General features: G+C 39.8%; 1 protein-coding gene across 1 annotated transcript in view; it reads left to right on the top strand.

Annotated features, from left to right (window-relative positions):
- Positions 1-23,997, top strand: part of DNAH5 (dynein axonemal heavy chain 5) — a 264,535-nt gene that overhangs the window by 159,052 nt on the left and 81,486 nt on the right. Inside the window, exons 45-53 of the mRNA XM_032337743.1 lie at positions 255-456; positions 1,777-1,919; positions 2,649-2,783; positions 11,734-11,856; positions 12,047-12,260; positions 13,981-14,204; positions 15,972-16,170; positions 18,818-18,990; positions 23,804-23,934. Coding sequence (XP_032193634.1) covers positions 255-456; positions 1,777-1,919; positions 2,649-2,783; positions 11,734-11,856; positions 12,047-12,260; positions 13,981-14,204; positions 15,972-16,170; positions 18,818-18,990; positions 23,804-23,934 — 1,544 coding nt within the window. The remainder of the gene's footprint in view (positions 1-254; positions 457-1,776; positions 1,920-2,648; positions 2,784-11,733; positions 11,857-12,046; positions 12,261-13,980; positions 14,205-15,971; positions 16,171-18,817; positions 18,991-23,803; positions 23,935-23,997) is intronic.

Below are 23,997 nucleotides of genomic sequence, written 5' to 3' on the forward strand. Positions count from 1 at the left end.
AGGAAGCCATTGCTCTGTAATTTAGTGGCAAGTTCACTGTCATCTAATAAACATCCAGATTTATTGTGGAGACTGGCTTGGTATTCCTCGAGATCCATTCTGTATTTGTTCCCCGTTTCATTCATCTTTCCCTTGTTCTGATCTTGGAGAAAACTGTTGTCCATTTTACATATTTGTTATTTTCATTGAAACCTCAAAGTAAAATGTTAGTTGGAGAATCAAGCATTAAAACAAAATTTTTCTTTCATGCTCAGGAGCAAGGTGTGGAGGTTACCCCCGAGCACCTGGGGAGACTGTACGTCTTTTCCCTGATGTGGAGCATCGGCGCCCTGCTGGAGCCGGAGGGCCGGCGCCGGGTGGAGCACTGGCTGCGCTCTCAGGAAGGGCTGACCTTGGATTTGCCACCTCTGCAGGGGACAGAGGACAGCATGTTTGACTATTATGTCTCATCCACTGGTGAGGGTCCTTGCTTCCGCGGCCTCATACACAACACATGGGAACAGTTTTTTTTCCCCCAACAGGCTAATATTTACATAAATTTTATTTTTCTAAATGTCAGTTAAAACACTTGGCTGTAAAATTAAAATGGAAATTTTCATGTGTGAAGAAACCTAATTGTTTCTTTTTTGAAATTGTATTTCACTTGTGTTCCAAATGCACATCTTCCCCTTGTTAAGTATATTGTTTACTGAACTTTTAATGAAGTAAAAACAAACTAAGGGGGTGCCTGGGTGGCTCAGTGGGTTAAGCATCTGCCTCTTGATTTCAGCTCAAGTCATGATCTCAGGGTCCTGGGATCCAGCCCCTAGCTCGCTCCTCGCTCAGCGGGAAGTCTGCTTGAGGATTCTCCCTCTCCCTGTCCCTCTGCCCTATCCCCCCAGTCATGCTAACTCTCTCTTTCTAAAATGGATAAATAAATCTAAAAAAAAAAGACAAATTAGAGAAAAATCTCTAAATCAGACCTGTTTCAGTCATGTATATAATCAGTAGTTACATAAAAATTACAAAATGTGAAGTATGTTTTTACATATGTGTGTTCATTTGTACATGCATATCTATATATCTATTCATATATTCTTCTAGTTTACTTAATGTGCCTACATATATATAAAGTACATACTACTAAGTGTATATATGTATATACACACACACACACACACATACACACACACGCACACATATACACACACTATTTATATATTTTCTATTTTTGGTTTATAATTAAGAAAGCGTATAATGTAAAAAAACAAAAGAAGTATATAATGTGGGGCACCTGGGTGGCTTAGTCACTATGTGTCTGCCTTTGGCTCAGGTCATGATCCCAGGACCCTGCTCGGCAGGGAGCCTCTCTCTCCCTCTCCCACTTCCCCAACTTGTGTTCCCTCTCTTGCTGTCTCCCTCTCTGTCAAATAAATAAAATCTTCTTAAAAAATGTAGTGAAAACGTGAGATTAGATATTTTAAGTGGCTTTAGGCACATACTACTATCACTGCTTTCTTCATGTTTATATAGACATTATTGAAGACTGACATATTTAAAAAGAAAATTCCAGGATTCTTCTTAACATTTCCCAATAATACCACTTTGGAATTGTTCCTTGGGAAATTTTGACTTGGCTAACACATTTCACTACCACTCAGACCTACGGTTCTAATGCTCTTCATTCCATGGAGAGTTTTTGAAACCTTCATGAGACTTCAGGGACGTCTGCCTGTTCTAGGTCAGAATTCAGGTGTTCGTAGGCGTGAAGACGCGCGTGTTCTCTGCTTGTCTCAGGTGAATGGAGGCACTGGAGCACGTGTACTGAGGAGTATGTGTATCCGTCTGACGTCACCCCAGAATATGGCTCCATCCTGGTGCCCAACGTCGACAACGTGAGGACTGACTTTCTAATTAAAACCATCGCCAAACAGGGCAAGGTGCGGCTCCTTAACTTTCACTGACAGTAGCATATTTTAAAATGTCTCTTGAAAACACCAGGCCTCTCGCCTTAATCTTGGAGTGTTTGGTTTGCTGTTCAAGTAAGTGTAAGTATTACCCAAATTAGTATATTCTTTTATTATTAGTGTTAAGAGTGGAGTAGTTCCGACGCATGATCAAGTAATTATTTCTCACATACTGGTTGAGAGAAAGCCGACTTTGACTTGTTTTTTCCAAGGAGAAATCCTTCTCTTCTGATGACTCTGTTAGTTTGCTGGGGCTGCCATCACAAACCACCACAGGCTGAGGGGTTTAAACAGCAGACATTCCTTTCCCCCCAGTTCTGGAGGTCTAGAGCCCAAGACGGAAGGTGCCGACAGGTTTGATTTCTGCTGTGGCCTCTGTCCTTGGCTTGCAGGTGGCTGTCTTTCCACTGGGTCCCATGCTCTTTACCCGTGTGACTCCCTCCGTGCTGTTTCTTTGTGTATGTGCATCCGGATTTCCTCCTCTTCCCTGGATCCCAGTTAGATTGAACGAGGGCCCACCTGAATGGCCTCACTGTCACCTGATCATCTCTTTGAAGATTCTATTTCCAGATACAGTCACATTCTGAAGTACCGGGTGTTAGGGCCTCAACATGGGGGTTTGGGGCGTTGCGGGGAGCCCACAGTTGAGCTCATACTCCTTGTATTGCATTCCTTGGATTTCTTTCTCAACGTCTCTTTCAGGCCGTGCTGCTGATTGGTGAACAAGGAACAGCCAAAACAGTCATTATCAAAGGGTTTATGTCAAAGTATGATTCTGAAAGTCACATGATCAAGAGTCTGAATTTTTCTTCTGCAACCACCCCATTGATGTTTCAGGTACTGGCTCTTTGGTGTCACCATGAAGACCAAATGTGTGATCAGCTGTAGTAGTTCAGCTCTCCTCACTATTCTGTGTGTGCCCATGAGCTTCATCTGCACTTTCCCAGTGGTGATAAATCCCCTGCGTATACCCTCCATTCTTCACCTGCAGCAGAATATCTCCCTCATCGGATTATACTGTATAATCGTAAATTGTGGAGATGTAAGAAGCTTATCTAGGGTGTTAAAAGCCTCAGTAGTGTTTAAAATATCTAGCAAATCCTGTGAACATGTAAAATCCTAAACTAAAAGGAGTATCATTTATTCCTGCATCCAAACTTGCCTGCTGTCCCTAATACCTGCTTTTCTGTGGGCGATAGTATTATTCTAGGCTTTAGGCTAGACACATGGGTCGTCTTTGATGGGTCTCTATTGAATCAAGGGCTGTTGGTGTGGCTACAGAAATACTTTCCATGTCTCCTTTCTTCTCTTCGTTCTTCTTGTAGACCTCTGCATAATTCACATCCTCATGATCCACACCAGGGAATGAGCCCAGAAAGACCGCCAGCTGGTCCAGTCTGATTCTCTTCCAGTCTTGCTTTCATTCCTCTTCCAATCTCTGGTTCTGGTATTTCCAATTCATCTTGTTGTTCCCTGACTGAACATTTGACAAAGGCTCCTATCAGTATTGCAGGAATAAATCTCAAGAGTTATTGCATTGACAATTTTACCCTATCATATCATTGGGGAGTAACAGAAAAAAAATTCTCACAAATTTCCTTTGCTTTTGTCAGTGGAACTGCCAAGAATGACCTGGGTTTGCAGTGGTGGTCTGGTTGTTTGCTCTTATTTCCAAGTTGTCTAAGACCCTCCTGACTCTGGGGGAGGGAATCCTGTGTGTCCCCTCATGCTTCAGTTGTTTTCGAATCATCTCTCATATCTGCTAGAACATTAATAACATATTTATAAAAAGAACACATTTCTTAACATTGAAAATGGAAGGGAAATTTTAGGAGAATCCCAACCCAAAGAACTTGGCTCTTGTCTAACTTTGTTGTTCTTTAGCTGTTGGAATTAAAATATCAAAGAGCTGTGAAAATTGTTGATGGCATGGCTAAATCATGACTTTGTATCGTTTAATGTGATTGGTGACTGTGGAGTGCCAAAAAACTAAGACCATTGATTAAGTTTCTAAATAAGACTGTCAACTATATTATGCTCCTCTGTTAGAGATGCAATCTCCAATACCGGCTGGCCTTCTAGCAGATGAATGCCATTGACAGTGTGGTGACGGGAAGGAAGGTGTGAATAGAAGGTCAGCCGCAGATTGCAAAGACTCAGCTGTGGTATTTTTGTGTTTGGGGAATAGCACATTAAATTACCCTAAGCTGGCAGGATGCTAACATTTTACACATTCCTTTGTTACTAACATTAGCCACTTTCCCTCAATATTGTTTTACATTAAAAGAACTTTTGTTAGTTTTACTTTAGGAGAACATCCTCTTACGGTTGTAATTTTAACTTTATTGGTCAATGCAGGTTTTAAAACCTTAAATCAAAGTTTGACTTTTTTTCCCCATCATGTGGGGTAATTTTTTAGCTATTCACGTTTCTTGAGCCTAGATTATGTCTTTAGCATTGTAGTGCAATCCTGGCAGTAACTGCCTGGACCTGCTAAAGACTTCACAGGTGAGGGGTTCAGTCCCGACAAGCCCTCTCTCACTTCAGATATCTGTCACGTGTCTGGGTTTCCAGGCCACCAGTACTTCGAAGAACTGGCTAGAGATTCAGGGATTCCTATGACTCGCTGTTTCCATAATTCACCAGAATGACTCTCAGAATTTAGGAAAGTGCTGTGCTAATGATTATGGTTTTATTACAAAAGATATGAATCAGGATCAGGCAAAAGAAGAGATGCAGCAAGTCATTGGTTGGCAGGGTCCCAACTGTAACCGTTCTGTGTCCTCAGAATGCATTGTCCTCCAGGCCCCTCAATGTGTATCCCCAACCAGGAGGCTCACCTGAAACACAATCTCCAGAGTTTTTACTGGGTTTCATTACATAGGCATGATGGATCGAATCATTGGCCATGTGATTGAACTCAGTCCCCAAGTCCCCTCCCTTCCTAAAAGGTCAGCTGATAGCATGTGGTTCAAATCCCCAACCCCCCAATCACTTGGTTGGTCTTTTTGGCAAGAGTAGTCTGAGAAACCCGCCATGAATAACAAAGAAAATCCCATTACTTAGGAAATTGCTGGTGTTTAAAGGCTCCCTCCTGGGAACCAGGGACAAAGGCCAGCCAAATTATTTAGTGTATAACAAGACCTTGTCACTGTGTTTTTATTAGTAGCTCTGGTATTGTTTACTCCGTTAAGGTGGTGAAGATCTGTAGGGTGTATCTCTTTAACATGAGACATTTATTAATTTCCTGGAAAAAGGTATATTTTATGTAGAAAGCAACTTGTTTGTTAATACAAAAACTCATAAACTATATAATAAATTTCTGGAAGTCATACCACTTTGAAATATAGTAATTAGGACAATAATAAAGCAGGCTTTCAAAACACAAACATCTGTGTTCTTTAGGATCCCATTGTCTGATTCGCAAGTACATTAGCCCCGTTCCCTTCCACACAGTGTGAAGGGGGCATTGACAGTTCTGCTCGGAAGCACTGTAGGATCATGTACTCTGTTTCGTGCCTCTTTGGACTGCTGAGTAGCCAGGCTTTCTACTAAGCTAGACTCATTAATTTTAGAGAGCTTCCAATTAGCCAAACTGCTGGAATTAACTTTTCTCAGCTGTTCATGCTGGGGTGAGTTCTGATAGAGACGAGCATTTGTCTCAAGATCTCCAGCTTATCCAGATCCAAATGAAACTGAGGTTGTATATGAGAAGACAGATACTGGGCATCCTGGCATGTCTGTGGGACCGTGATGGCCTATAGTGCAGTCAAGGACACACGTCTGTTTTTCGATAGTTGTTTTCATTTGTTTTTCCCATGGGGTCACGTTCACATCTTTCATCAGTAGGATGACTGACTGCATGTCCCTCTTTGTCTGGGAAAGTCTAGCTTACTTCCATTGCCTTGGACTAATAATGGCATCCCCGTCACTATCAAAAGCGAGTAGTTTGGGCAAAAATTGTATGGTCACTTTATTGTTTTGGCTAAGGGAATTCAATCAGTCTTTTAAGAAAGAGATCTCAATTTTTTTCAAAACAAATATCATTTTAAGGGTTTTCCTCCTATTTTTGAAAGTAATCTATACGTATCTTTAAAAATGTAAACAATACAGAAAGGTAAGAAGAAAGTTTCTTTACAGAATTTCTGAAAAGGTTTATCTTTTCTAAAAAGAATCTTAAAGTGTTTTGAATATAACCATTTTATAAATGGTTGCATAGCATTCTCATTAAAAAAAGAATAAGAATGTGCTGTGGTGAGTGCTGTGAAGTGTTTAAACCTGGTGATTCACAGACCTGTACCCCTGGGGATAAAAATATATGTTTATAACAAATAAAAAATTAAAAAAAAAAAAAAGAATGAGAATCATAGAGCCTCGAAAGAAGTTCCACATTTTTTTTCTTAGAACCACTTTTCCAAATGAAATCTTTTGCAGAAGACTAAGCTATAAAACAGATAACCACAGATTTGCTCTGGTGGCATTGGAGCTAGGCTCCTGAAATCCTTCCCAACTTTATCCTTGCTTCCTTCAGGGGCCCCACGATTGCACAGAATTCTTTTGACTCCTTAGAGCATAGTTTGAAGACTAGTTTCCAAAGAAGAATCACGAGAGATTATACGTGAAATTATTTTTCCATGGTAAAGCTCTCTGCAAGTGCCAGATTTTACTGTTACTGTTACTGCAGTCAGGTGGAGGGAGCTCAAGTCCTTCTGGGGTTCACACAGTTAGCTCGTACCAGAGCCTGGAGAGAGACCCGGTTCCCATATGTTTCACTCTGCTCTTCCAGTTCGCCCCATGTCTCCTTCCAATGGCTCTTCTTTGTCCACATTAATATTCAAAAACCACTAATTTATCACTTAGTGCTCTTGTTTTATTTTTAGCTTCTATTTATGTGTTATTGTATTTTCGTGTTGTTTTAGATATTTTACTTTTTTAACGACGTGCTGTTGAGCATTTTAAACTTTATTCATGGAAGACTGTTTTCATTTGGTTTGAGTAACTTATAATACAAGGGGAAGATCTTACTTAGGCAGTAGATGTCTTAATAAAGAACACAAGCTCTCAGTTTTTGTCTTTTAGCTAAATAGCAGATATACAGAAGCCTAAAATTGAGCATACTTTATTTTTATTTATTTATTTAAGAGCAGATGGAAACTTTTATTATTCTCAGAGTTCTAAGGTATTGTAAACATGAAATAAAAACAGGGTGCTATTAAAAAAACACACAGAATACCAAAGAGAAGTTATACAAATGTCCAGTAATTTCTTATAATATCTTTCTAGCTTACTTTTTACATTTGTATCTCAAAACATTTCAATTTAATTGGGTATAATATGTATGAAAATGATTTAAATGCTGATATATAGAGATACCTAAAATAATAATAAAATACCTTTCATTTTTATAATGCATTAAGCTCATCAGGTGCTTTTACATATATCATTTATGGATAATACTCTCCTGTGCATACACACACACACACACACACACACACACAATATAAGTATTTGTTATTTAAATATCTTTATATACATTCCCACTTGTGACCATGCAGCTTATACAGATCTGTGATATGTCTTATTCACAGAGATAGTGGTGTGAATAGTAAGCCCCCAAAACTGGGCAGTATACAACCTCCACAACTGCACATGACCCATCAATATCCCTTCCAATGCAGTGTTCCTCCTTCTGTGTGGTTGGGGAAACAGACATATATACAATCAAGTATAACTGATGTGATAAATGCTAGTTATGGCATAATCTAAGTATTGTAAACCCAGAGGGGGAAAGGAGTAGTTCCTTTAGAGGATTACAGAAATCAATGTAATGAAAGAGTTGACATTACTTGAAGAAATTCCATATTTATATTATATCAATATGATATATTTTTAAAGGAATTATATAGACTGAATTGTCTACCAAGAAATTAACTCAGAAAATTGGTTATCTCGGGTTTTAGGGAGTCCCAGCTTAGAGTGGACAAGGGCAGCTTGCCTTATCTGCCTTCCCGAGTCTGTCTGGTTTTCTAACCCTCCAGTTTTTATTTCTTAAAATGCCACTGTCACTACTTGGGTTAACCTTGATATGCTAGGTGAGTGTGAGATAGATAGACAAGAAGATCAGAATCTTTTCTAGGTTCCATGGATTGCTTAAGATGGTACCACGTAGACTACTATTCCTTGATTTCAGAGTAAAGTTTTTGTTTATTCTCAGAGAAGAGCATAAACCGCCCTTAGTTCAGGTCCGTGCTAGAGATCTCAATTTTATTAATCAAGAGCTGGGTTGAGAGAAACGACATTTATGGACCATCATTCATCCGAATCAATATTTGACAAATTGTGTTTGGCTGAGGCTAATCGTGAGAGAGATTTTTTGGCCCAGAAATGACTGCTCTAGGAATATGTAAATAAGGATCTCTTAATCTTAATGTACATTAGCCGGTGAGCTGAGGATCACTTTATGGTGTGTGTCTTATTGTTAACTGAATATGAATGAATGAAGACTACAAGGGGCCAGGACAAAGAGACTGAGGAAGGTTTAGAGGAGAGACTGGACGCATAAGTGGAGACATCATGGAGTTCTTTGTAAGTCACTCCTGGGGAACCACTGGAGTTGCGTGGGGTCACACTGCCCTTCAGAAGGTTCATTCTGGCTGCAGAGTGGAGGAAAAGATGGAAGACATACGGGTGTCCTCGGAGAGACCCAGGAGGAGAGGAAGGTTGGGCTGGACCAAGTAACAAAGGGCGGAATGGAACCAGCGTGAGGATGAATTCAAGTTGTGATCAGGAAGCACAACCATTGTGGGCTGGGAACATGTGGTTAAAAGAGAGGGACAGAAGAGAGAGGAGGAGGTCACAGATGGCCCCCAGGTTTCTTTTCTTCATTTTCTATGTATCAAATATATGGTTTTAAAGATTTATTTATTTCAGAGAGGGAGAGAGAAAGAAAAAGAGAGAGAGAGAGAGAGTGTGCGAGCAGGGGCAAGTGCAGAGAGAGAGAGAATCTCAAGCAGACTCCACACTGAGCATGGAGCCTGACTTGGGGCTTGATGTCATGACCCTGAGATCATGATCTGAACCAAAACCAGAGTCGGATACTTCTCTGAGTGAGTGTCCCTGTATCAAACATTTATAAATAGGTACAGTGTGCCACATGCCTTTCTAGACACGGAGGATGCGGTGATGAACAAGATAAACAAGGTGCCCTCCCTTTTCACATTCTAGGGGGAGAGGCAGACAATACGCAGATAAACAAATATACCTATTTTTGTTAACTGGACTGCGGTTATCTAACCAAAACGGTGGTTGGTGATCTCCCCCGGATGAAGGAGATCAGGGAGAGTGTGGGTGGCAGAACACTACAAAGATTAGCAGTGGTTCTTTAGACGGATTTTTTGGGGGAGGGGAGACAGAAAATTCTGGGTAAAATTGTAAATCACACGATATGGACAGTGTATATGTTTTTTAAAGAAGTTCCCAGGACTTATTGGAGGAGGCACCATTAGGGGGAGGGCCACTTAAGAGGGTTGTGACATTAATTCCCATGAATTCCCAGGACAAGTAACAGTCCTCAGGCATATCACTGTTCAGGGAGGAGATACATTCGATAGCAATATTGAAATTTTAAGAGAAGGGATGTATTGATGTTGGATGGGACATTTGGGTTGTTGGTGTCATTCCCTCAAATGGGCACTTAGCAGGGAGTGCAGATTTTGGGGTAGGAGGCATTTATGTTTAGATATATTGCTTTGGTGATTAAATAAATCTTAAAAAATTAAAAAAAATGCTATGTTGATTTTGTGATGCTGTGGATCATTCATGTGGGGAAGTCCAGCTGGAGAGACCAGTCACTTAGGGTGGTTTTCCTGAACATTTCCCAGTAGATAAGTGATGGAGTAGAAGCCGCAGTTATCGTATTTCAGGCCTTTAGGAGGTGTCCCCAAACTTCAAATTACGCATTAATGGGTAGCAGTTCTAAAAACAGAAAGGTCTCAATTCCAGGGTCACAAGGCTATGTCATTTCACCCCTCCCTTGTTTTTGCTTTTGTCAGCTCAGCTCTTTTATGACATATATAGTTTACTAGTAATTTCCCTCTTATTTGGAAAAAGAAATAGGGTTACAATGAAGGGAAAGCAAGTGCTCATATGGGGCTATTACTTCATATTATCCCACCTATGGCCTTTTAGCTCCTCGATGGCCCCTGAGACATAAAATCTTCATGTGCCCGTGAGTTCTCATTAACAGACAAGGGAATGTCTGGAAGGCTCTGGCTTGCCATAGGGAGGTGTCAGGAGATTATTAATTGCCTTATGCATTTAAATTCATTGAAAAGCAGAGCTAAATTTGGCCTAGTACATTACTTTAAACAGTTTGCTTTTATGTCGGGGAATAGGAAATTCTTTTTGCCATTGCACTGTTGTCATGAGAGATTTATTTTGTAATTGAATGAGTTGTGATAATATTTGTATATCTTTATATTTGGAAATGGTGAAAAACTTTTATGTCTCTTGCCGTTATTCATTAAAATGGTGATGGAAAATTACAACTTCACATTACCAGCTACAAAGGTGTCCAAGGACAAATATATAGATTTTTGCTTATATGTTGGCCTTATTTTGTGGTTGTATCTTGGATTATTAAAGTCATTCTTAGCTGATTTGCTCTTTGTCATGAAATAACTAAACTTTATTTTGGATAGGAGGAGAATGTATTTTATTGCAATAAACCCCTGCTTTCTCCTACATTTATACATCACCTTTAACAGGACTTAAAATTGTGAATCAGTAGATTACTGCAGTAGTAGGAATGGAATGAGGCCTTTAAGACCGAGTTTCTAGAGCATGAGAACATGTGAAGTCTTTTCTGTTTTCTTTGTGGTCCTAGCTCTGGTTACTCAGTTCATGCATTTTGAATGATGGTTGATTTCCAAGCCACATGGTATTCTTATGGAAATGATCATCCCGTGATCAATAGTCTGGATCAACCAATGAATGGGGAGATCCGGTAATTGATTCTATCTCCCCATCTTCCCCCTTACCTCTTCCAACACTCCTTCCATCAGTTTTTCTTTAAATTGAGGAATAGTTGACCTGTCACGTTACATTAGTTTAATCAGTTGTCAAGTTCTTTTTCATATTGCTAGGGAAGATTTGTTTTTATTTTTCATAGAGCGCAGTGTAGTCTTCTTTACCACCTAAGCAGAGAATGAAGCAATGAGAGAGACGCACATGGTGTAGTTTGCAGTTTCGTCTCAGCGGCTGAGAGGGCAGGAGATTCCCTGTGATTCCGACTGCTCCAAAGCCCTGAATCTGGGTTGTGTTTGGCTACAGAAGCCACAGGCAGCCTTCTCAATGGAGAGCAAGCAGTCTTCCAGGGGTGGCAGTCTGTCTGGCTCAGAGCACAGACCTGAGACGCTTCTTGGGCAGTGCCGGGAAACTGGTGCAAGGGCTAAATTATTTTTTGAATAATGGGGTTGGGGGATACAGTGTCATCAACACAGGAACAATAAGGTAAAAATCTGTAGAAATGGGACCGAGGAGTCCTATCCCACTAAAATATACACTAGTTAGAATTCCATTAACTCCTAAATTAAAGCAGATGTTCAAAGGTTAACATTATGGCAAGATAATTTAGGTACTTCATGTTTTGGTTTCCAGAACTCAAAAGAGTTTTGGGGTGTTTGTGAGTAATTCACATCAATTCCAGTGTTCCTAGATTTTAAAAATCATTTACCGTGCCTTAGAGGATATTTTCACAGATCTTTCTGTTGGCTTTCTTGTTTCACAGAAGACAATAGAGAGCTATGTGGATAAACGCATGGGTACAACATACGGCCCTCCTGCAGGAAAGAAGATGACTGTTCTTATTGATGATGTGAATATGCCAATAATCAATGAGTGGGGAGATCAGGTATATTGATTCCATCACGTGGTTCATTTCAATTCAACATTGATTTATGCCTTGAGGAGTAAATATTTTCTCACTTTTTCAATATGCAGTTCCTCAATTCCAATAAATTTCATTATCTGGAAACACTCAAGGAGCTAGTTTCTGGGATGTAAAGGAGTGACCTTTTAATTCTGGAAGTTGTCTTTCTTAGGTTACTAATGAGATAGTACGACAGCTGATGGAACAGAATGGATTTTATAACCTAGAGAAGCCCGGGGAGTTTACCAGCATCGTGGACATCCAGTTTTTGGCAGCCATGATCCATCCTGGGGGTGGACGGAATGATATACCGCAAAGACTCAAGAGGCAGTTCTCTATATTTAACTGCACATTGCCTTCTGATGCTTCCATGGACAAGATCTTTGGTAAAATGGGTCAAGGGGGCTTGGGGAACCAAGAACATCTGCTTGCATTCCAATCAGAAAATATGCACCCAGAGGTCAACATAGAAGGGGCTTTGGGTGGCTCCTTAGTCTTTACCCTTATCACTCACCAGTTGTGTTTATTTTTATTTTTAATTTTTAAAAGATTTTATTTATTTATTTGACAGAGAGAGAGAGAGAGAGAGATCACAAGTAGGCAGAGAGGCAGGCCAGGGCAAGAGGGGAAGCAGGCTCCCTGCTGAGCGGAGAGCCTGATGTGGGGCTCGATCCCAGGACGCTGAGATCATGACCTGAGCCAAAGGCAGACAGACGCTTTAACCTACTGAGCCACCTAGGTGCCCTACCAGTTGTGTTAATATCAGGATTTTGTTTCTATAAGGATTTATTATATCCTGAATTGGGTGCATAGGCAGATCTTTTCTGTCTTTGTTCTTAGAGTAACTGTTGCTGGCTTAGGCAAGGAAGAAAACATTAAATGAACAAGGAGATGAGATTGTTTCCTCATGGATATACCTGTATGAGGTCCGGATTGATGGAATGCCATTCCAAAAGTTTGTGTACTTTAACCAACCCACATAATGATTTTGGCCAAAGAAATAATTTTGCCTATAACAGAGATTAGCCAGAGTTTGATCTCAGAGTAATTTATATGATTGAAATCAGGTTATTGGTTGATTAATTAGATAGTATTTAACTGCACGTTGCCTTCTGATGCTTCTTTAATATCATTGAAGAAACACTGGCCCAGTAGATAACTGTGATAGTTTAAGAAATGAAAAGAGTTTATAGGGGCACCTAGGTAGCTCAGTGGGTTAGCCTCTGCCTTTGGCTCAGGTCATGATCTCAGATTCCTGGGGTCGAGCCCCCCATGCAGCTCTCTGTTCAGCAGGGAGCCTGCTTCGCTCTCTCTCTGCTTGCTTCTCTGCCTACTTGTGATCTCTCTCTCTCTTTGTCAAATAAATAAAAGAAAAAGAAAAGAGTTTATAGTTGATTTTGTAGTTAACTCTTTGCAGAAAAAGAGTGTAAAATTATGTACACATGGTGTTAGGTATTAATTTACCATTTCTGAAACTGCTGCTGAGAGAAAACTTATTAGGATTACCCTAATTAATTTCTGGCAGACTAAAATGTCATCTCAGCACCCCGAGCTACTGTAGTGTGGAAGTATCTGCCTTCGATTGCGGCAGTGGGCAAAAGTTTGGAAGCCAAATGATATGTGAATGATCTAAACCTGGGAAAAGTACAACGGACCAGAAAAAATGACTATTATCAATTTTAATTATTCTTCTTTTTTCTAGAAAGTTTTACATATAAAGTAAATTAAAATATTTTATAATGCATGGAAAAGAAACAACAGAATGGAGAAATCTTAGGGTTCATGAGACCTCTCTGTCTCTTATGTCTTTGTAAGGTGACTTTATATATTTATCATCACTCACTTAATAATATTGAATTTGTTCAGCTAGAGCTTGCAGTGGTAATTCTTAATCAACCTGCCAGTAGTCAAATGCTAACTGGCTTGCACCTGTATCTATTTTTTTAGATTAAAAAAAGAGAACATTAATATAAATTTCTTTGCTATGTGGCCATCTATTAAAATGTGTATAATATTTGTGCTAACTCTACATTGTAATGGTTTTCATTTTAATTTCACTGTCTTGAACCATCACTCAAAATGTTAATGACTTTGCTCCTCTTTCAGGTGTTATTGGGAGAGGCTACTACTGTGCTCAGAGGGGTTTCTCAGAAGAAGTGAGAGATTTAGTGATGAAATTGGTTCCCCTGACACGCCGACTGTGGCAGATGACCAAGATTAAAATGCTCCCTACACCAGCAAAATTCCATTACATATTTAACCTTCGAGATCTTTCCAGGATCTGGCAGGGTATGCTGAACACCACCTCGGAGGTTATCACGGAACCAGATGTGAGTGATACATAGGGAAACAAATGGCATTGTTATTTATTCTATGCCCTAAATACTATTTATAATGTAATTTTTGTGGAATGATGAGATATTTTGGGATGTTTTAGCATGGATATTAATTTTTTGGGTTGTTTTCAACTGATATAAATAAGGGAAAAGTATGTCAGAATTTCTTTTAAAAATTCCATTAAATTAATTTATGTTTAAGGAAATAGCATACACAGTTATTTTCTAATGAATGGAATAAAAGAAGCAATTGATCTTATTTTCCCATTATAAGCTATTCTCCTTATACTAAATAACAGAAAGAACCACTATTGATTTTATTATGTAATAGTCTTCATAGTTTAAACTTGACATTTTTAACTTTAAAAAAGTAGCTATCTTTATAAACATTCAAAGTCGAAGGGACCATTTTATTGTTCATCATCTTCAATCTTTCTTTTCTAAGTAACTAGATGCACTAAAAGAATTACGTCTCTTGGTATAATTGAAAAGAGGCAGAAAAGTAGAAAGTTCATTTGGCTGAAAAATCAGCATTTATTCACACACTTGAATATTAAAGTTCCTAGCATTAAAAGAATTCTCTTCAGACTAGGAAACTTACGGAAAAATCCAGAATTTTTTTCCCCCCAAAGCTTGGCCGTTGTGTTCCGGCAATAGGTAATGTCGGCTTCTCTAAAAGCTTTACATGGAATGGAGGAGGTGGTTAAACAAGTAGGTTTTAGGGCTTGTCCGCATAAACACACAGGGAGAGTTGAGATATCCACCAGACTGTCACTAGGCATACCAAGTAGTCACTATAAAAAACCCCCAACTTTGCCCCAGATGATCACAAAGCAGGGAATGACAGTGGCTGACTCCAAGACAATTCTTCCAGGGAAAACTCACACTCCTTGTTACAGAGAACAGAGAGTCATTTTACCAGCAGGAAACATTTTATCTTGATTTTTTCCCCCTCAAATTTATTAACAAATTAATGGTAATACAGAATGCATGTCCTAAATATTATTTTCTTGAGTAGCCATTTTTGATGCTTACTTTAAATTACCATAAATAGTTCCAGCAATCATTGAATATATCTTACTAAGTTCCTTTTATATTTTGGTTACCAAATAACACTTTATCATTAGTAATCGAAAGGTTTAAAAAAACTCCTAACTTGCAGAGTGCCAGCAAGTTAAGAAATTTCCACCAGTCTTTCAACTCCAATGAGCTTGTCACACAAAGGGTTGGTAGAGCAATTAATTTCCTCAACTTCCAGTTAACTTTGAAGCTTGGATTATGGAGAGTAGGTGATTGCATTGTTCAGATAATCCAGATTTTTGCCACAAACTTCCTTCACATTGTGTTAAGTAAATATACCTTTGTAATATCTCAATTGTGTACATGAGAGTTGTTTATATACTATATTTTATATTATGCTCTGGCCACATGAATATAGGTGTCTTATCCAAATAGACTCATTTATCACAGACTTAAGACTTTCACATAAAATATTACCCTGTTGGTTAATCAGAGTGGTTTTAGTAATTTGTCAAGGGATGTTTTCACTTTAATTTAAAGACTGAAAATGAATAGACATTACTCTCTATTTGATATACTTGAATGAGACCAATATGAAATGAAGTTAAGTATGTTTTAATGTCAGGTTTTTAAAATATAACGTCTTAGATCAGGAAGGATGGTGCTCTGTAATTCTGTCAACTTGATTCCCAACTGTGGCAAATAGAAACTAGTAACACATTTTAATTATGCTTTCGACAGGTACTGTTACAGCTGTGGAAGCACGAGTGTAAACGTGTTATAGCTGATCGTTTCACAGTGTCCAAAGACGTGACCTGGTTTGATAAGGCATTAGCCGGTCTGGTGGAGGAGGAGTTTGGTGAAGAGAAAAAACTCTTGGTGGATTGTGGAATAGATGCTTATTTTGTGAATTTCTTGAGGGACGCACCTGAAGCTACAGGTAAACTATTGAGTGGCATTTGAAATTCACCAAAGTGATACCTGAAGACAGAAGGTTCAGTTTAGGCGTGTTGAATTTCTGTCTAGTAAGCTTCACTGAAACAAGCCAGGGACATAGTATGCGCTACTACGCGCTACTATCCACCAAGTGGATACTTACTGCGTTCAGAGGTTAACTATTTTTTTATGCATATTAGTCTTTCCTATTAAGGTAGATTTGGGAGACAAGACAGGGCAGAAGAAAGTACCCAGGACTTAGAGCGGTCACACAGTGTGGTAGGTTTGAGGAAGGGATCTACCACATAGTAACTGGGCGAGTCTCTGAACTTTCTTGAACCTCATTCTCCTCATTTATGAAAATGTAAATATTAATATATGCCCCCTAGGGCACTGTGGAGAATAAATGAAATGTTATCTGGAGAGTGGCTTGGCAGTCTGCCAAAGAAAGGTAGCAAAAATAATGATAATTATTATTCAGTTCAGCCTGACTGTTTGAAAGTAGATAAACCTCAGATATCTGAGAAGACCATTGACTATAATTGGAAAGAGGCCATGTGGACAGAAGCTTCCGTGGTTATGGTTCTATGAAAAACGAAGATGTATGTTACTTTTCTTCTTAGGAAAAGAAGTAGTGCTTCAGTTACTTCTTTCCCTCAGAAATAACTGAGCTTAAGTAGACTATTTTCTTTCATTTAATTACCTCTTTTAATACTGAGGGTGAATTTTAAGTTAATTTCCATATTTAAAAAGACATATTTAAATATATGCTATTGATATCTCATATATGGTTGAAAATGATCAGCAGCGCCTTTCTAGTTTGGTAAGGTTGTATATGATTTATCAAAAGTTTCCGAGCAACTGTTGCAAAAGGAGAATTCCTGCTGGCTTTGCAGTTGGAGGGATCCTTCTAAAGAAAGAAGCTGACACATTTTATTTTAAATGAGGTCACACACATACAAAAATCCTGTAAGTGTAAGAACATTTAAAATTAGAATTTATGTATCTCATTTCCTCTAATTCACAAGGATAAAAAATTAGGATTTATGTATTTTATTTCCTTTAATTCAGAAGGCTAAATAATTAGATGATGGTTTTCGAGGAGGAAAGCACAAGTGCTTTTTTGTGGGGCAGTTGCATTGGAGGCAAACACATAACCTTTTTTGACTTCTAAGCACTTTGTTTCTCGAAGCTTGAGTTGAATATTTATGAAACACTGAAGTGACTATTGAAATTCAATTAGAGAGAGCTTTGCAAATAAGCCAATCTTCATGATTATGTTAAATTAGTTTTCTTGCTTTGTCATAATAAGGTTAATGTGCTATTATATCAGGACAGGGTCAATGGAAAATGATTATGTACTGCGAAGTTTGGAAGAGCCACTCCCTCTTCTAGTATCCAGCGAATTCCTAAGCTGTCATTGGCATATTCAACTCATGAATCACTTTTTTCCTATTACTAATGTTAACTGCTGGTGAACTACTCTATGCCCAGTTTAGCTTTTCTTTTGGCATTATGCTTTGTAGTCAAAGATGGAAGAGCATTACACTGGTATATTAGGTGTTTCTAATTTTTTTTTAGAAAAGCATATTGATTTTGGGGTACCTGGGTGGCTTAGTTGGTTAAGCCGCTGCCTTCAGCTCAGGTCATGATCCCAGGATCCTTGGATCGAGCCCTGGATCAGGATCCCTGCTCAGCGGGAAGCCTGGTTCTTCCTCTCCCATACCCCCTGCTTATGTTCCCTTCCTCGCTGTCTGTCTCTGTCAAATAAATGAATAAAAACCTTAAAAAAAAGTAGATTGATTTTAATACATCTTACCCCAGTGACATAATTCACTATGTTTATTTAGGAAATACTATTCTGTTTTCTCTCAGCCCTCTCCCTCCACTCCCCAAATTCACTTTTCTCTTCACAACTAGCCTAAAATTCCTGATTCATAAGAATTTCCTAAGTAAATGCAATGACCTTTTTCTTTTTTTCTTATTTAAAAATCTTTTAAGTCTTGACCTCTTTAGCTGATTTTGACATTAAATCCCTACTTTTTTGATCTTCATTTTGACCATTAAACGAATACCTCTGGAAACTTCCTTGAAATGCCAATATTCAAATATAGATTTGGATTAAATTCAATATATATAACATTATTTGAAATTGGCCCTTTCTAGACTGTAAAGAACTAAGACTAGGTAGGATCACAAGAAATCCAATGCTTTTACTGTTGTTTACTTACTTTCTTTCTTTTTTTAAAAATATTATTTATTTATTAGAGAGAGAGGGAGGGAGGGAGGAGGGCATGCAAGTGGGGGCAAGGCAGAGGGAGAGAGAGAAGCTCAAGCAGACTTCCCACTGAGCATGGAGCCCACTGGGGCTCTGTCCCAGGACCTTGAGATCCTGACCTGAGCTGAAATCAGGAGTCAAACGCTCAAATGACCGAGCCACCTAGGTGCCCCTGCTTTCTTTTCTTTTCTTTTCTTTTCTTTTCTTTTCTTTTCTTTTCTTTTCTTTTCTTTTCTAAAAACATATAATATGGCATTCAGATGAAATTAGTATCGCATGTGAAAATGTTGAGTTATGAGTATATTAATTTAGGCTGAAGGAACTAGGAAAGCCCAGTGATTTGAAGAAAGCAAATTACTTTGCCCCAACCTAGGTGAAACGCCGGAGGAGGCCGATACTGAAATGCCCAAGATTTATGAGCGAATTGAATCTTTTGATCATCTGAAAGAGCGTTTGACTATGTTCCTGCAGCTGTATAATGAGAGCGTCCGCGGCATGGGCATGGATTTGGTCTTCTTCCAGGACGCCATGGTTCACTTAGTCAAGGTCAGTGGCCACACCCAGTAACCCCTCCCCAAAGTGATGGATGCTTGGCTTCACACCAGAGTTTTTTTTTTCTCTCCTCTTTCATCTCCTGGAAGAATATTTAATTTGCAAATAAACTCAATGCCATATTCCAATTTCATTTCCAAACGGAATGCACCGTGTCACACCTGTAGGCTGAAAATCAGCCGGAATATCAGAGCATGGTTACTATCCATATAATTTTATCCAGTGTTGCCATATGGCTTCCGGCTCAGTGTTTTCACCACATTGAATGAATGCAGTTGACATATGAGTTCAAAGCACAGGCAAAAGGTCTATTTATTTTTTTGCATTATGCAAAAGAAAGCTGTAAAAATAGTGTGTGAACTTTGAAGACATTATGCTCAGTGAAAGAAGCCAGTCACAAAAGGATAAATACTGTTATGATTCCACTTATTGGAGGTACTTAGTCTAGTCAAAATCATAGAGACAGCAAGTCGAATGGTGGTTGCCTGGGGCTTGGAGGTAGGGAGAATGGAGTGTGTTTATGGTCCAGAGTTTCATTTTTGCAGGATGAAAAGAGTCCTGGAGATGGTTGGTAGTGGTGCTCACACAGCAATGTAAATGTGCTTAATCCCATAATTCCACTGAACTATGCACTTAGTAGTTAAGACAGTACATTTTGTGTGATATATATTTTACCACAGTTAGGAATGATAATTTAAAAAGAATTCATAAACGATTGAGTTTGAGTTGGATGAAAATTCTGTTAGAATGAAGTCTACCAGGAAAGTACATTTGCCTTTCTACTTTGTCACAGGAGTCATTCCAGTATCTATTCATAGCATAGTTGACTCTCAAGGTTGGAAGTAAAATATGTTATTTATTTGATAACTTATATGACTTAATTTATCTGTGAATAATGCCATTTTAAATCTGTTGTTGATATTCTCACTCTCTTGATGTCAGTTACTTTTTCAGGCTACATCCTTTTAGTTAGAAAGAGGCTGTCTTCCATTACTTGGGTTTATCCATAAGGAAAAAATCTCATAATTACACAGTGTCACCTCTGATAATTACTGAAGCTAAGGTTCATCTAGTCGATCCTCACTCTGAAAGTAGAATAGGGTGGGGAAGGCTGGAGTATGTCAGGGAGACGGAGGAAGACAGAGTGACTGTTGTAGATTGAGTCTCCCCCACGAGGGCATATGGTTGGACATTCTCAATTCTCAGAGTCTGAAACATCTCTACTGAATTGTGAGCACAAATGTTCTTCCAAATATAAATAATGATTCTGTCATATTTAATGATTAAGAGGAAGAAGAAAGAAAAGAAAATAAATAATATCAAAGGCAACTTTATAACTAATGTCTTTTGGAGACAAATCTGATTGGCCTAGGATTTCATAATTGCTCAGATTAAAGATGAGACTTTATGTTAGTCTTATGTTTGAGGAAGTTCTCTGGAACTTTCTTGTTTCTGTGTTTCATGAACAGACCATGAAGTGATGACCATTTCTTCACAATGTGGGGACATGACATTTGAGGCACATAGGACTTAGCATAGGGTCTTTGACTGCTTTCCCTCAACTTCCCTCTTAGCCTCTTGTGTCTGCTCTGGAATCGAGTGAGGAATTCGTGACTGGAGTTTTTGAGTAAGGTATGATTGCATTCCTCATGTTCTCCTAGGCTGACCGTCTCTTCTATTCTTCTGTTTCCTGGGACAGTACATCCCAACTGTGTTGTGTGAATGTGAACCTTGAAATGTGTGACTTAGTCACAAGACATGACAGAAGCCAAGAGACAGAATTAAGATGAAAACTGCAGCAAAACAGGGTGTGATAGGAGACCAGACATATCTCTTGGTTCCTTTTTTCATTGAAATAAAGATTTTCTTTCAAAACACAGAGTACCTCTGTGGTAGCTCTTTTGCGTCTTTGGTAAAGATTCAAACCATGGTGCATGTGGCTTTTCATGGTATAGCCCCTGCGTAGCACTCTGGCCAGTGGCTTCTACTCTGCTTAGCATGTAATCCAGAAAAATCGGCTATCCCTGATGAAGCACACCCGGTTTCCAGAGCACTTCACCCATGCGCTGACTCATGTGAAATTTGTTGGTGTGTGTGTGTGTCTTCCTTACTGGGCAATAAGCTCTGTGAACACGGGCACCCAATTTATTCACCTCAGTATTCACAAGAAGGAGAATAGGCACACTTGGGATACTAGATAGATTGGTTTGGAGCCCTTGAGTCCTCGGAGTGCAAGGCCATGGCCCAGAAGAGCCTCACAGTCCACGCCAACAACCTGCCCTACGGAGACCTGGCCTCCGAGGTGACCAGGCGCAGAGTCACCATGGCCACGGGAGAAGAGATATCTACCAAGAAAAGTGATGAAGCCGGGGAGATGCCCCCCACTCTGGACTCGGAGCAAGGCCCTGCTGGCGTGGCTGGCCCTTCAGAACCCCCCGCGCCGCCTCCTTCCCCCACTGAAGACTGCAGAGTCTGAGCCGGCCGTGAGCCCGCCAGGAGGTCGGGGGTGTCTTTGAAGACGGTCTTGTCTTAGAATATCCTTGTTCTTCCTTTCCTCACGATCATGGCTGAGTGGTGTTTATCCTCACGAATGCACTAGGGCAATCTTTGGGTTTTCAAGCCAAGTCAATGATTTACATTCACATTTGAGCTTTCATTTGCCTTGTTCTATGGAGAGTCGTCAATTGTATTTGAATTAAAAAAAAAAAAAAAAGTGTGGCCCTAAAGCACCCTTTGCTGCCTTGCCTCCTGATATTTCTGTACCTCGTGCTGGAGTTCCATTTCTATGGGGACACCTCAGCCCTTCTGCCGATTCTGAGACTTTCTGTAGCCCATCGTTTCTTCCTGAAATGTAGCTCAGCTCCTGCCGGGCATGCCCCCTTCTTGATTTCAAGTTATTCCAAGATCCAGATGGCTCTCCAGCTCCACACCCAAGACTTGCCTCTACCAGCAGCACTGTTCCCTTCACTACCGTTCTTACCTGTTTCCACATTCACTGTGGGCTGTGCAGCCTCACATTTCCTTTAATAGGTCTCTCTCCTCTGCTAGCATGTGAGCACCTGTGGGGCAGGATGGGCAGTATTAATTTTTAAAATATTTGCTAAAAGAATTGAAGAATATTTCTGTCTCACAATCTGTATAGAGTAAGACTAAAGAGTCCCATTTAAAGGTTTTACTCAATTGTTTTCTCATTTAATTTTAGTTTGTAATTAGATTATGAGATTTGAGTCTCTTTTAAACCCTCCTACTTGTTTGTTCATATTTATGTTTATTTGTTGTAGAGGGTTTAAGCATTTACTGTGTGCTAGAGACTGGGAACGGAAAATTTTAATATAAGACCTAGGTCTAGTTTCAGGAAAAGATGTGGGGTGAAGGTTCCCAATACCTAATTAATTAAGAAAAATTATTTAAACCTTTACCATATTCACCAACACCACTGAAAGGAAATGGTTATGACAAAAACTTTATATTTTGAAAAATGTTCATTAAGGAAAGACACAGAAGATTCTCATGTGGTTTTCGATAGCTTCTTACCTTCCATATCTAGGCCTCTTGAAGGAATACCAGGGAAATAATACAAACAGATATTGGCAAAATCATTCTTGCCAGTACCGTTCCTACCCTGCCTGCAACAACTTTACAGAGAATCACGAGGGCATGCCGAATAGGAATGCCACGGGGACATCCCACACCTAGTCCACAGGCTCTCAGGTCCACAGCAGAGACAAGAAAATGGTCTCCATTTCCCATGCTCACACTAAGCTGGGGGAAATAATCTAAAAGACAAGCGTAGTCCCAACATTTTATTAAACCTCAATAAGAAGAAAATAGGAGATGTCCCCAAAAGAGGAAAGTATAGCCCTTCCCAGAGGAGGTAATCCTGAGAAAGGATGTTTAGCAATCCACTGGCAGAATACGGAGCCTGGGTTACCCCAGGGAGTTTCCGCCAGCTGCAGAGAAGTGACTTTCTCAGCCCTGTCTCACACTCTGTCATCAGTTTGCAGACAAGGGGGTATCAGGGTAATTCCCCAGGCTCAGACGGCAGCTAGGAGGGGAAGAGAAATAGTTCCCATGTATGGAGTAAGGAGAAGCGAGCATCAAGGAGAAGCCTGTACTGAATCTCCTCTAGGTGGGCGTTAGAAGCTGGTGGTAGAAGCTGTCATCAATAACAATAAAGCGAAAGAAACATGGACGTCTGCCATGACGGGAACTTGAGCTAGTCTGGGGCTACTCACTCGCCCACCCATATTCACTTCTTGGGCAGTTCCTTAGGTCTCACTGTCTGTGCCAAATAATGGGACGGTGTTTATGCCTCCTTTCTTCCTGTTCCTCCTCCTCTTCTTTTAAAAAGCTCCATCACCTGTGCTGCACTTTGGGGATTTTCTTCCCTTCAATTTGAGCTCTCCGCCATTTTTCAAATGTTGAGGATATTCTCATTAACGGTGTGTTCTGTATTCCAGAAATACACGTTGCCTTGAAATTTCAGTCTCTTTCCTGTCCCACTGCATTAGGTTGGGAGACTAAAAGGAAACCTCCACGTCCTCTTTATTTCTCTCCTTTAACAGGCCATAGGGGTAGCTTGGGTTGACTTTTCAGTACTGGTCTCCTCTAGTTTCCCAAAGGCACCCCCCAAAACACACCCTCTTCAAACAGCATTCTCTTTCAGAAATAGCCTCCTTCGTCCGGACAATGTCTCTCTCCATGCCCGTCCTGAGACACTTATGTCTTCCCAAATGCTTATATAGGAAAAAAGTGGAATATTTGCACATTGAACAATGATATGTCCCTTTTCTACTGCACATTCTAGATCTCGCGCGTCATTGGCACGCCCCGGGGAAATGCTCTCCTGGTTGGAGTGGGCGGATCAGGGAAGCAGAACCTGACGAGGTTGGCTTCGTTCATTGCCGGCTATACTTCCTTCCAGATCACTCTGACCAGGTAACATGCTTTCACTTTAATTCACCTGAAATGGATTTTGAGAGCAGGTTTTCAGAGGCCACT

This window comes from Mustela erminea, chromosome 3, assembly GCF_009829155.1.
Source record: "Mustela erminea isolate mMusErm1 chromosome 3, mMusErm1.Pri, whole genome shotgun sequence".
Lineage (NCBI taxonomy): Eukaryota > Metazoa > Chordata > Mammalia > Carnivora > Mustelidae > Mustela > Mustela erminea.